At 39.4% G+C, this 13345-nt stretch overlaps 1 protein-coding gene across 2 annotated transcripts; it reads right to left on the minus strand.

The window, feature by feature from the left end:
- Nucleotides 1-130: 130 nt before the first annotated feature.
- On the minus strand, nucleotides 131-5597 carry zfand5a (zinc finger, AN1-type domain 5a). 2 transcript variants are annotated; one of them, XM_024275940.2, is made up of 6 exons: nucleotides 5346-5591; nucleotides 2584-2745; nucleotides 2397-2499; nucleotides 2201-2286; nucleotides 1940-2068; nucleotides 131-1815 (listed from the first exon to the last, which is right to left on the minus strand). In XM_024275940.2, the coding sequence occupies exons 2-6, from the start codon at nucleotides 2741-2743 to the stop codon at nucleotides 1667-1669; spliced, it is 627 nt and encodes a 208-aa protein (XP_024131708.1). In that variant the 5' UTR covers nucleotides 2744-2745; nucleotides 5346-5591; the 3' UTR covers nucleotides 131-1666. The 2 variants fall into 2 exon arrangements, with proteins under 2 accessions (XP_024131708.1, XP_024131709.1); XM_024275941.2 differs by having other exon boundaries at nucleotides 1466-1815; nucleotides 5261-5597.
- Between the last annotated feature and the right edge of the window lie 7748 nt (nucleotides 5598-13345).

Here is a 13345-nt window from a genome sequence, read left to right on the forward strand (position 1 = left end):
ACACACTATTCTGGATCTGGCTATAATTAGCTCCTTTATCCTTGACTAGTTAAGAAAAGTTATTTAAACCTTCATTGCCAGGTAAACCTAAACAAAGGTGAGCTCTGCAAGTCAACACAGCCAAGCTTAGTTATGTCTCTCTGTACAGTTTTATTTACATGATACTACTCTGTTTTAATGCTGGGTAGCATGATTATATGTAATACATAAATAGCAACACAGTTTGTTGTTTTTTTCTTTTTTTTGTACAAATTTGCATATAACTAGAGTCAGAAAAGAAAAAAAAAACCTCAAACGTATACATACAGTTATCTTTTAAAATGAAAAACATCCTCACGGGGGAAAGTAACGCATGACACAAACATACATGGGGTTAGGCAGCCATAAAAACACACTTTTTGCACGGGTATGTGCACATGCTCGCCCACAATTACTCACACACGCTTCTCTACAGTGTTCTATAGCAGATAAACAGACTGATAGCAATTAAACTGATGAAAGGTTACATCTAATTTTGATTTCTATTATTTTTCATAAATCTAGCTCGGGCATGCTCCTTTAACTTCTGTAAACATGTGCTGATAAACCGGGCAGCTCCACAACTTATATAGGATCGGGGGTGCAGCAAAACACTCACACCAACACACACACACGCTGTGCTTACATGAATATTGTGTTAGCGCAATGAAAGAAAGAAAAAAACAAAAAAAATACTCCCACAGATGCACTAAAATCCATGTGCAAACATCAGCACAATGGAGGCCAAAGAAAATATTTCAAACAATTTCTCAGAAAACAAAAAAACTTTTTCTTCCCGATGATTCATTTGAAAAGGAAGAGTAACTCATGCACTTATTTCATTCATTTATACCCCTTTTTCATTTATAACCCTAGCCTAAGTTCACCCAAAAGGCCCACCAGGAATCGATGCTGCTCTTCCTCTCAAGCTGCACAGAAGTGCACACAGCCCTTTGCCAGGCGTCAGGTTACAATGTGAACTCAACCCAGGCTGTTAAATCCTGCAACATGGTTGCCACTGCAAATGTTCACATTCTGTGAAATGCAAAGTGATTTCCTTTGTACCCGTCTGGCGAAATACCTCAAGCTAAAGGTGTGATCATTAGACAGATGATCCAACTGTTGTATAACGTAAAAGGGAAGACAACGTAGCTTAATGCAGCAGCTGTGAGGTAGGTAAAGGTAACAAAGAAGTCGAATCGTCTCGTGCAGGGAGGGCGACAGTCCGAAAACATTGCCCCTGTTCAAAAAAACACTGGAAAGTCTGGCTAAAATGGCTGTTTTGGCACAAAATGGCGCCTGGCAAGGGTGAGAGGAGGACAGCACATCCTGGTGTTAGCCTGATCTGCTCTAAATAGGACAATACATATTCTTAGAAAAAGAAAGGACATAACAGCGGCAAAGTCACACCACAGAAACAGGATAAAACAATTTAATGGATTAATAAAAAAAAAAAAATCATTCATGCATCTCCCTCGCTTAGGATCTCAAATTGTTTCTTTTTTCCGGTTATTATGAGGTTGTGATTTGGTAAATCAAGTCCTGTCCATCCTCAATTAGCCACTTGTGTCGGCGCTTTTGTCAAAGAATCACACTCCAGTCTTTGTCGTGGTGTTTCATTGTTGCCAGCTCCATCGCTCTGTCAAACTTATATTCTCTGAATTTTGTCAGCTACAACCACGGGGTTCTCTTTGCGGATCTTAGCGGCGGCCTCGGCCTTGTAATCGTAGGGACAGTTGTGCTTGTCGGAGTATCGATGAATGCCACAGAACAGGTTACCACAGCGACAGTCAAAACCTGAAAGCACAGAGGAAAGTGTCAGAGCTCAATCAGCAAGGATGACATCTACACAGATAAACAAAAAGTAAAACGGGCAAATTATAATTATGTTTTATGAACTAAAAGGACATAAATTAGTTACCTGTGAGTCCAACCCTTTTGCGGCACATAAAGCATCTGTTCTTTTTGGGTTTGGGGGTGTCACCCTTATTTTCTTCAACACTGGAAGAAGCTACAGGAGTAGGGCTAGAAGCAGCAGGCTGGTTTATAACTAAATGATGAAACAGGAAAAAAGGGATTTTTAACTTTGGCCAAACAAACACAGACAAAAACACATAATAAATATACTGTTTGTTTTATTTTTTCTTCGTTGCCTCGTTTTTCTATGATTTTGACAGCTTACCGGGCTCTAAGGATTCGGGTTTGTCCTCTCTCGAAATGCTCATCTCTGTCATTTGCTGAGTCACAGGAAGGGATCCTTGAATAGTTCTGCAAGTACAAATTGGAGAAAAGAACCAATCGATGAGGAGCTCAAGCAGACTCGGATCCAAAGTAAGGGCACCAAGGAGCCAAAACGGTCTGCACCAGTCAATACTTGCCTAGACATGTCTGGTGAAGAGGCAGGGGAGGCATCAACCTTGGCTAGACTGGCTTCTAGTCTCTGGATAGCAGAGACCTCTGAGGTAGGACTAGCAGCGGAGCCTTGATGAGAACAAAAAAGGAAATTATGACATGGATTTTACTTTTATATTGTGATATTATTAAGATAAGAATGTATTGTCTTACCCATTGGGCTGAGGGGGCTCATGCGGTCACTGCTCTGCTGCCGCGTCAGGTGTTCCTTATAGCATACAGAGCACATGCCATTTGTTCTGGGGTTGCCATAGAAACCGCAGCCGGTGGCACAAAGCATGGGGACCGGGCTCTGGTTTGTCTCTTGAGCCATTGCTGAGGGGGGAAGAGACAGGGCAAATGTTTATTAGTGTGACAGGCACCCGCGGACAGCTTTCGTCCCCGCACCTTCCTTCGTGTTTAACACGAAAACAAAATAAAAGTCTTCTGCGATCCTGCAAGTCTGGTTCCACAGCAAGGCTGAATGAAAACACCAGGCGTATTATGTCAACTCCACAAACAACACCTCTGTCCTATCCTTTAGCCTGAACACACACACAAATGCTTTTCAGTAGAAAGTGGAAGGAACAAAACTCTTGCTGTGTTCTGCTTAACACCTTTGGCAGGAGCTGGACTCTATTCTGTCCCACGCCTTTTGTTCACGACTCTCCAACTCTTCGCATGAATTGTTTTCTATTAAAGGAGAAAAACGTCGGTAACATTTAGAGCTTCGAAACGTTTCCTTATCAGGCTCTTCTTCCGTGTAAACAGAAACCCCAGCTATGACTCAGAACCACTCACTTCACCACAATATTTTCCATCAGGTGCGATTATGAACATTTCCAGGCAAACTGCTCCCAGAAATCTGGATGATCAAAGTATGTTACCAGTACCAAACACCCCCCTTCTCTCCCACTATGTCACAGGAGGTATTGCAAAACTTTCTGAGTCATGTCTTACCACACCAGCACTCAGAGTACGAGTCTGCATGCGCGTAATTTGGCAGAACACGTAGTACTGTGACGTTGCCTTTGCTGCGCCGCAGTACAACAGGACGTTGTGTAATGGGAGGATCTGACTTTGAGGCTACAGATCAAAAACACCTAGATTAATGGCAAACCAACAGACAGGAAGACCTAGATTAGTTGAGTAAGAGGCATCCTGCCTGCCAGCTCTGCTTTACAACTCACCTGATCATATCTGGGAACGACCAGCCATCACAACACAAGTATCGAGTTTTCCTTGTAAACAACCTTTGACCCCGTTTTTTTTCCAGCTACTCAGCAACTTGTGCTAATGTGAAGCTTGTTTATATGCTAGTCTAAGACACAAACAGGGCAGGCGGGCTTTCTGTTCCAGGGGTCAGCGGGTTCTTTGGAATGTCCTGTCAGCCCGATGGGGCAGAAATAACAAACGAGCACAGTGAAAACCTCCAGTTAACTCCTAAAACCTCAGTTTTTCTAGGTCTTGATAGTATTATCACTGTATAAACAGTTATCTTTCTTTATACATTTCTACAAAAACCTTATTTGTGCCTCATTCTTAATTGCATAAAAACAGGAAACCATTTTTAAGTAACACGATAAGCTTGAAAAACACATCTCCAGAAACGGTTAGCTTTAGACACAAAGGAACAATGAAATACTTGAATACTTGGCTATCTGGTTAGCAGGCAAACAAGAAGCAAGTTATCTAAACGTTTGCTTCTCGAAATGTAAAATATCTCGGGTGTCTAGAGTTCCACCTGCCAGATCTGAATGCACAACATGTTTTTAAACAGCTTTAAAGGAGTCCATTGTGTGCCGCGAAGCTGTCAGCGATAGATAGTCAGGGGTTTTCCAGCACAGGGCAAACTACCAGTCACATTCCTTAGCCACAGTTTGCCCTAACAAAAATGCAAAAGTGATAAATAAAGCTAGCAGCTCAGTTCCTCTTTGTGTGCTTTGAAAAAATAAAAAGGTTTGCATGCAAACTGGAGTCTATCGACATGATCATTTCTGGCAAATAAAAAGGGGAAGAGAGCTTAGACTATATATCAGGCCTTAGTGGGACCAAAAACTCATGAGTCACACTAGACAGGACAAGAAAACGTGGGTAAAAGGCTTTTTTTTAAAGACATAATAGTCTGAAGCAGATGTTAGTGGGGTCAGAATGTCTTGTGTGCAGTAAAACAGACAGTGAAGACAGTGTTGACTCTGCTTTCTTTGTTTCTTCTTTCCTCCTTTGTCTGCATTCCCCCTGCTTCCTGTTTAGTCATGTAGGTCTCCTTTTTCACGCAGTATTTGCACCTACACTCATTTTTCTACATGTTCTGAAACAACCACTTATATAACAGCGCTTAAGCACTTAAAAAGGCACTTCACGATGCTCTTAAGTACTCACAACCAAGCAAACCTCGATGGTTTTCAAAAAAATTCAACCTTCCAAACTGAGACTAACACCAGACTCGATAATTAAAAATTCAAATGAATGCTCTGTAGTAATTTCAAAGCAACTCTGTGGCCCTGCTAGACTATTCGGCTTATGAATTTTCTATTTCTAGAGAGGAATTAACAGGCTTTGGTTTCCCATCCCCCAGCTCGGGGCACAGAAAAACAGACCAGGTCTAGCTAGCTCCCTCCCTTGTTTTTCCCCCTGAATCAGACGGAGTCACGTTCGAAGGCTTGTGATATTTCGAGTCAGGTGGAGGACACGGTGGTTGCTGCGACTTAAAGGGCCAAAGACAAACCGCTCGTTAAGCACACAAAAGGCATCGCTCAAGACGCCAGCTGACCTTTAAATCCACACCGAAAGGTCGCCCCGACAGATTATTTGATCAGTTTTGGCACCCCCACATTTATTTTTAGTTTACCTCAGTCGTCTGAGCTCACGTAAGAAACTCATCTTCGTTGATTAAAAGGCAAAAAGAGAGAAAAACAATAATCCAAGATCATCACCTGTTAAAAATCGTCGGGTTTCTCGCGAGACGACAGAAAATTTGTCCTTTTTTTCCTCCGAGACTTAGATGAAAAGCCGAGGGTTTGAGTTATGGCGTCCGTCCTTTTGTCTCAGTAGCGGTGTTTCTCTGTCGTCGTCCTCTGTCAGACGGCTTTAATTGTCCCTCCCTAGGCCTCCTGCCTTTCCACCTCCCTCTCTCGATCTCCCGTCCCTTCTGGATGGATGTTTGTTTCCTTCTTTAGTAAGAGGAGTGGCGCATGATGTCACGGGTACAACAACGTGTCACCATTGGCTGCCCGCGGAGCCCCCGGGCGCCCTGTACACTTCTACCAGACAACGGGGGGTTCTTGAATGACTGTGCGCATGCGTCGTGCTAGGATTGCGTTATTACATGCCTATTCGTCATCCACCTACAAGGACATGAATCCATTTACTGAGTAATTCACATAAATAGCAACTTATATATAAACAAAATGATGCTAAATTAAGGAAAACGTACAGAAAAAAAACACATCAGTAAGAATGTGTGCCATAAAATCCAACTACCATGTGGTTGTTTTTGTTTGTTTGGCCTCAAATAGGGTGAGAGTGCAGATTTAAATGTTGATAGATGTGGAGTCTGCCCTCACAATTTGTAAACATGTTTTGCAGGAAGCTTAAAAAAGGGTCAGATTGTTCAAAATGTTCTCAACATACACTAAGTGTCAAGATTCAAAGATCACAAATAAGTTCTTTAAGTCAGTAAAACACAAACTTAGGTTATAATTTAGTATGAATTATTATTAAGTGAAAACTAAAAATAAAAAGGTGTGTATAAACAAAAATCTTGTTAATCTTACTTTGTGAATATATATAGTTTAGAAAAAGTGGATTAGATGAATATAAGGAAGTTCAGACACTTGTGTTAAAGTTTGCTGTCTTCATATTTCACAGGAGACGACTGGTGGACAACAAAAAAACAGTAAAACAGTTGTGCCTTTGGTAAACAGGGTTAGATTAGCATTTGAGGACAAACAGGGACAATCTTGTGTGTTTTGGTAATTTCTTAAGCATCCTGACAACAGAAATGTAAACGAAATACATTAAACAGAATCTTCAGCAAATAGGAAAAAAGATTCAAAAATAACCATAAACCACTTTAAAAAACTGTACCTGAAAGCTTTGCATTACTAATAACAACTTTTGATTACTGTAATCCATTCATTTTCCTAGGGAAATTCCACTTTATATTTTGTTTTCAACATCAGCTGTTTAAATCTGTAAAATGTGAAAACGTGTGCTAACCAGTCTACTTGCAATGTAAGGTTTGACAAGCCGTGGCAAAGTCCACACTTTTTCAAAGCACTACGTCATATCCCCCCCAGGCCCTGCAGGCGGCATTGAGCAGAAAAACAAATCCATGTGCTTTTGGAGTGTATACTTCTGAGAGAACATGTTGCAATCTATCAAAAAATTGAGTCCAGGAAGAAAAGATGGCTGAAACATACTTTGAGTTGTTTATGTCTTACAGGCGCAGAAACTGGAACTTTTACTCTAAGCGAAAGTAAAAACGTCAGCTTCAAATCTTCCCCTAAGTTACCAAAAGGAGAGCTACCCTTTTTTTTTATGTCTTGTTTTTTTTAAAGTAAACACACAGAATATGTACACAGAGTTTTGCCTACACAGATAACACCATCTCTTACAGTTTAACATTTATACAAATGAATACCACTACTGTTATTTTTAAACTTATTATTTTGCGTCCTCCTGTTTTAACTTTTGTCTAATTTGGCTATAAATAAATATAAATGCGTAAAAGTATCTGGGAATTTTAAAGACTGGAAAAAAATAGCCTTGGAAGAGGAAAAAGAGCTGGTGTATCGATGAAATACTATTAATGACCTGTCAAAAAATGTTGAATTTATTTAAATATATATATTTTTCAGACTACTATGCTCTGAATCTGTAAATATGTGCCACTTCACTCTGATCAGAAAGTATTGAAATCATGCCTGGAATGTGAAACATTGCCTGATCGGTGAATAGTCAAAATAAAGGCCTGAATGTGGCGCTGTAAAACTCGTTGATTTGCATGTTTTATGTAAAGTGTTTTTGTGGATAACTTAAGCCCCAACAGCAGTTGTACTGTTTGCCAACAGACAGAAGCTCCAAAACGATTTAGAGTAAAGGAAGACGGGTGGGGTGTAGGCAAAGAGACCATGTCTGTGTTTTTACACTGAGCTCTTTGTGTGTGAATGTTGTGTTAACATGGGCCTGTGTATGGCTGTAAAAGAAGGAGCATGTGTGTGGTTAGTATGTAAAGGTTCATGGGTTTCACTGTGGGGAGGGGGCAACTGAGGAGAGAGTGGGAGGTGTTGAGTATTGGGTATCACCACCCATCCCCCTCGTCATCATAGCTCGCCTTCTGTAGACGTGGATGCTTGGGGGACGAAGGTGTTCATCCATTTCTTTTCCCTGACCATCACGGACAACACACCAGAGACTATGTCGCCATGACAACAGATGGCACAAATTGCAGCGATCTTATGATGTGGGGGTGTGTTAAGACACGTGTTTGTAGGTGTGTGTGTGTGTATAGGATGGTGAGGATTACTTATGTGAATCTGGAACAGCCTGTTTGTAGTTACTAGGCAGATACTGGCCCTCCCAACACACCAGGACACACACCCCCACACACACAGTGGCAGCTTGCCTGTGTCTAGCTTTGGTGCATTGAGACTCGGTTGATAAAGAGGCCACTGGTGGAGATGGTTGCTTATCTATTCAGAGAAACTGTGTAGGGCCTAGATAAGTGATGCACAGAACCCCGTAAGCTCTAACTGCAGTCTCACTGAAGAGAACAATCATGTGTTTGTCTGCATGCAAAGGCAAAAAAAAAAAGAACACAGATAAATAACTAGCACACATGTGTACTTTGAAAAAGCAATACAAGAAAGCAATGGTAAAAAGAACAAAAAAAGAAAACCATCTGATTGAGTTAATACAGCCTATTGTTTCAATCATCTTAACCAAAAAAAATTTTGAACACTTTTTGTGTTTAAAGTATCACTCTGATCATCTTTTGATATTTGGTATTTTAAGTAAAATTATGACATTTTTAGCTAAAATTAGAAAACTTGTGTAATTTTCTAAAACATAGTTTCTGCAGGAGTTTTTGAAAAAATCTCCTCTGTTGTGGGCAGGACAATTACTGCAGAGTAAGCCTACCCTGATTTCCCATCATCCCGTTTTATGCTCTCTAGCTAACAGCCTCTCATAACACCAACCTAACATTACCGGTGCAACAAAACAGTTTTGAGCCACAAGGAAAATTAAGACAAACTTGGATCTCGTCTACAAATGGATCAGAATAGATTGGAGCAGGAAGTGTTTTATATCTGCTTCTGATTCACAGCATTTCGAATAAAGAAATATTCAGAAGTGCAATTTTAAGCATATTTTTTAGTGATATATGTCCTCCATCATCAGAAAAATTCAACAAGAGCATGCTAAAAAAATAAATACATATTTTTCATCAGAGTGGGTCTTTAAAGTTTACTTTCATAAGACCCAACACATTAAATTATACCATATAACATTTGATTCTATGGTATATTATATCCATGCGTTCTTTTCTAAAAATACATGGAAAATATAGGTCCAAATAGCTGTCATGAGGAGTGCTGTTTTCAAGAACAAGTTGTACTCTATGTGTACATCCAATTTTAGCTGATATGTGACACTGTAAATGACTGCGAGCGGTGGTTCAGATGTGAGCCCCTGCCTGCACGAGTGTGTGACGGTGCGAGCAAGTGCATGTGTGTGCAGCAGATGTCTGCTGCTCTGCTCTGTTCCCCAGACTGGCTGGTCTTTGTTGCTGCTCCCTCGTGCAGACGGGCTTGGCCACGTGCTTTTCTGACTGCTCAAACAGGCCCCGCCCACTTCTCTCTAATCTGTCAATTGCAGCAGCCAAGTCCTGCCCTTGAGGCAGCAGTCTGACAGGGTCTGCCTCCCCGCTTGATGACGCTGGCTTTACTCATGCAAACTCACCATGCTCCCCTTTGTGTCTCACTGCTGTTAAATGTGTCAAACTAACAATCAAGATTTGCTAAGCTGAGTACTCATAAGCGAGTGACGTGTCTGTTGCTTGTGGTTTTTAATATGGAAGCTTGAAGCTGAGTCTAAAAAAGGAATCCAATAAAGAAGAGAACAAGGACGGAAGGGATCCAGCTGTTTGAGGAGAAAATCATTCAACTGATCCGATACCTTCAAGAGTTTGTTCTTCTTAGAGAGTGTCTTCTAACAACTTCTGAAATATCAGTTTTCTAAGGAAAAAAGAAGTGTCTCTATATGCTCTGAAATGTAATAACTGTATGCACGGGTTGTGTCATTTTAATCCCTTTGGCAAAAAAAAAAAAAACTCAGTTTACCATCTGAGTCACACCTGGATCCCTCCTCTTCTTCTGACAAAAACAAGTTAGAATTTCCCCTCAAGGCCAAAACTCTGCTTCTTTACATCAGTATCAACAGTTATTCAAATGGGGGGTGTTAAGGCGGACAAAGTTCACACGTGTTTTTATGTGGGAGAAGCCTTCCTTAATGTTGAGATGCTGGCTCCATTATTTTTTATTTTTGTGCTAATATAATATACAAATTGTATTGTTTTCTTTTTATAGCAGGTACCTTATATTTTTTTTTAAGTATTTCTTGGTACAATGTAGTGTTTTTCCTGTCCTTTCACCTTCATGGATCAAATCAGATGACCCCAAGTCTGGCTCTGCAGGTTTTCTGAATTTGCATCCAGCTTCACTGGTTCTTCCTCTTTCTTGTTTCTCTTCTGTCCACTCTCTTCTTTACACTCAGGATGGGGGATCACGGTAATTCAAGTTGCAGTGCGATTTCTACCTTTTTGCTGTGATGTTAGTGTAATTAAAATGCATTTGCATGAGCAGAACTGACCAGGTGGGGCCTCAGTGACGCTGAAACTCTCTTCATGCTTTTAGCATTTACTGGTTTTCCTCCTGTAATGGAGAGAAGATGTCACAATTTTAAGTCTTTCTTGACTATTTCTCTTTAGGTCTTCCATATGTTTTTAGACTCAAGTATTCCAGTTGAATTGCATAACACTTTTGTGACATATTTAATGCTTTTCTTCACAGTTTGAGCAATTCTCTGAGTAATTGATTTATAAGGTCTTTTTTGAATATAATATGTATATATATTCAAACCTTAACACATTTTTGGATTTTTTTGTTTTTAATCATGTTTCTTTTCTCTTTCTTCCTCCCCAGCTCTTCTGTTTTATCATGTCAATAACAGGCAGATGAATCAGTCGCTCTCACAGCCTCAAACAAATTTAGTGTTTGGCAAATTGTGCTGTTTATGGACTTAAAAACATTCTGTCATTTCCTGCTTTGATGCCACCAAGCGCAGAAGATAATTTCAGTTCTTCATGACTGCAGCACATCATTGCTGTGCTCCTATGTGCTCAGTCAGTTTTTTGTCTTATTGTGCTGTGCTAGCATGTTGGTTATCTGGGTTTTTTCTATGACACCCAGTCACACGCTAAGTTTTCTGTCTGTGTTTTGGTCATCATATTGTCAGATCAGATCAGATTGTCAAACTTCCTCAAGTTGGTGGAGGAACTGTGTGATCCTCTTTTTACATGACTGAGCCCGTTTCAGTCCTTGTTTTGTTTTAACCTAAGACAAGCAATTCCTAAAATAACCCACTGATTCATGTCATCACTTCCCACACACTGCATGTGAGTGTGTTTTCTGTACTGTTCAATTCTAAAAGCCAAAATCAGGGCAAAGATATTACAAATATTGAAGGATGTTGCATTCCGGTGCAGTCCAAGTCATTTTAATTTAATATTGCCCAGAATAAGTGACCAATGACTATATGCCAGAGTTTTGATGTATTTCTCCAAACTGAGCCTGTAATTGGGTTAAATATTTAGAGGAAAACTCCTATTTATTGGAAAATACAGTCAGACTAAATGCAAACCAACTGCCCCAACTGGTTGGGGTCAAAGAGGACAAGAAAGGAGCAAACAGAAAACACCAGAATATTTGTCAAAATACATAAAGACAAATTGCTGGCAACAATGACAGAGACTAATGAGTGACAGTTTGGAAATGTGCTAAAAGAAGTTTATCTCAGATTTATGTTTTTTCTAAGTTCCCACTCAGGTCTGACTATTCTGTGCTGCTAAAGCAAGCAAAACTATTAACAATTTGGAAAACAAATAAAGTCAAAAGTAAGTCTTTTTGATCATTAGAGTGGAACTGATGGTTCATTTTAAACACATATCTTTAAATGAAGCCCCACTTCCTCCTGTTGCTCCTCAGCTTCTTCTCGGAACGTTTTCCATGCTATTTTTGAATTTCTGAGAACTTGCTGATTCCTTCTGCAGCACATAAAATGAGGTCAGGTGCTCATGTTTGACATGGAGACCAGACGTGCAACTCCTGTTTCAGTCCATTAAAAGGTATTTGATTGGGTTGAAATTGGAATCAACATGTGGAAGATTGTACTTTAACTCTTTAGCTGTTTGTGTACAAATATCTTTGTCTGGATTGTGTCATGCCAACATGACAACTGGCATAAACCAATAGATAGATTTGCAAATATGACTTTTTCATGGAGAGTGATCCTCACAGGCAGAAGTGGAAAACAATAATAGGAAGCTGGAATTCTTGTGCTCCTGTTAATGCCTGTGGAGGTTTACTGCTCGTCAGCTGAGGAGTCAGCCGAGCATTTCTGGCTTTTCCGCATGACGTGCATTGGTAGTCGTAGATCCTGGCTTGTGACGTTACATGGTCTTTCCCTTCATGGCTGAGTTGCTGTTGTTCACAAACAGTTTCACTTCTTAACAGTACTTCTTACAAATAGTGGTGGATGATCTCGCAGGAATGGCATCTCGTGAATCATTTTATTAGGGTTTGTGCTACCACACTTTAAACCAAGTTTGTTCTTACAGATGTAAACAAGCAGAAACTGTTAGCATTATTTTCACAGTGGATCTGACAGAAAAGAACGCTGGATTGTCATCCTTCCTACTAAATTACATTTGTGTTATTTGTTATGTTACTGGTTGCAGACAGATACATCTTGTTCTTGTTTCGCTGTCCCCCCTTCAGGTGTCCTCGCTGGTCTCTATGGCCTGATATTGAGGTAGACAAAGATTTACTCCACAGTAACTACTGTTTTGACCCTGCAGCCTTTTTACTACTATTACAATGAAAAAATAACAAAAAGCTGCAAAATTATTTATCCTAGAATGGGAATCTTCTTCGTTATATTAAAGCTGAGGGAGACTTCCTGTTGTGCAGTAATAAAGTAAAAGAACAGCGCCTCCTGCAGGTTCATTAGCACTAAACTTGCCTCTGAAATGCTTTTAGTATAAAATAGTATAAAAGTTTTTATTTTTGTTTTTTCTGTTAATTTGAAATCTTCAAATGTGCTTGTTTTGTTGCTATCTGTTTATTCCTAAATCAGTGGTACGTTTTTTTTATTTGTTTTTCATTTTACCTGAACAACTTCAACAAGAAGAACTGTAATATGGTATGAAAAAAAAACCACAGAAAATATATCTAACTGAAAAAATATCGAAGTTTTAAAACTTGTTTATTAGTTAGTTACTAATATAGCTAAAAATGTGTTCTAAATAGGAGTAGTTTATTGATGCATTAATTTCTTATTTTTTTAAATGCATGTAGGAAGTACATTTCTGTGGGTTTTTGTTTTGTGTCACAAGTTCTGGTTTGCAAGTAGTTTGTTTGGCCCAATAAGTCCAAAAGTACAGAACCGATGTTTGAATTTTCCAAGTTTTTTTTTTTTTTTTTTTTTTTTTAGTAAATTGTTTTTTTTTTGTTTTGCTACCTTCATTTTTTGTACTTTTTTAAATGACAATGAAATAACACTACTTTTTTATTTTATGACATTTTATTAATTTTAATATTTATCACCTATATTTTGACTGAAACCTCTGTGTGAACCTGAATCCTCTTTTTAT

Source organism: Oryzias melastigma, linkage group LG9, assembly GCF_002922805.2.
Source record: "Oryzias melastigma strain HK-1 linkage group LG9, ASM292280v2, whole genome shotgun sequence".
Lineage (NCBI taxonomy): Eukaryota > Metazoa > Chordata > Actinopteri > Beloniformes > Adrianichthyidae > Oryzias > Oryzias melastigma.

Excerpts from the sequence above, each read along its gene's own strand:
- zfand5a (XM_024275940.2), bottom strand. The coding sequence starts at position 2,743 with ATGGCTCAAGAGACAAACCAGAGCCCGGTCCCCATGCTTTGTGCCACC. Across the intron at positions 2,500-2,583 it reads GAGCCCCCTCAGCCCAATGG|GCTCCGCTGCTAGTCCTACC; the intron begins GTAAGACAATAC and ends GTTCTCATCAAG. Across the intron at positions 1,816-1,939 it reads CAAAAGGGTTGGACTCACAG|GTTTTGACTGTCGCTGTGGT; the intron begins GTAACTAATTTA and ends CTGTGCTTTCAG.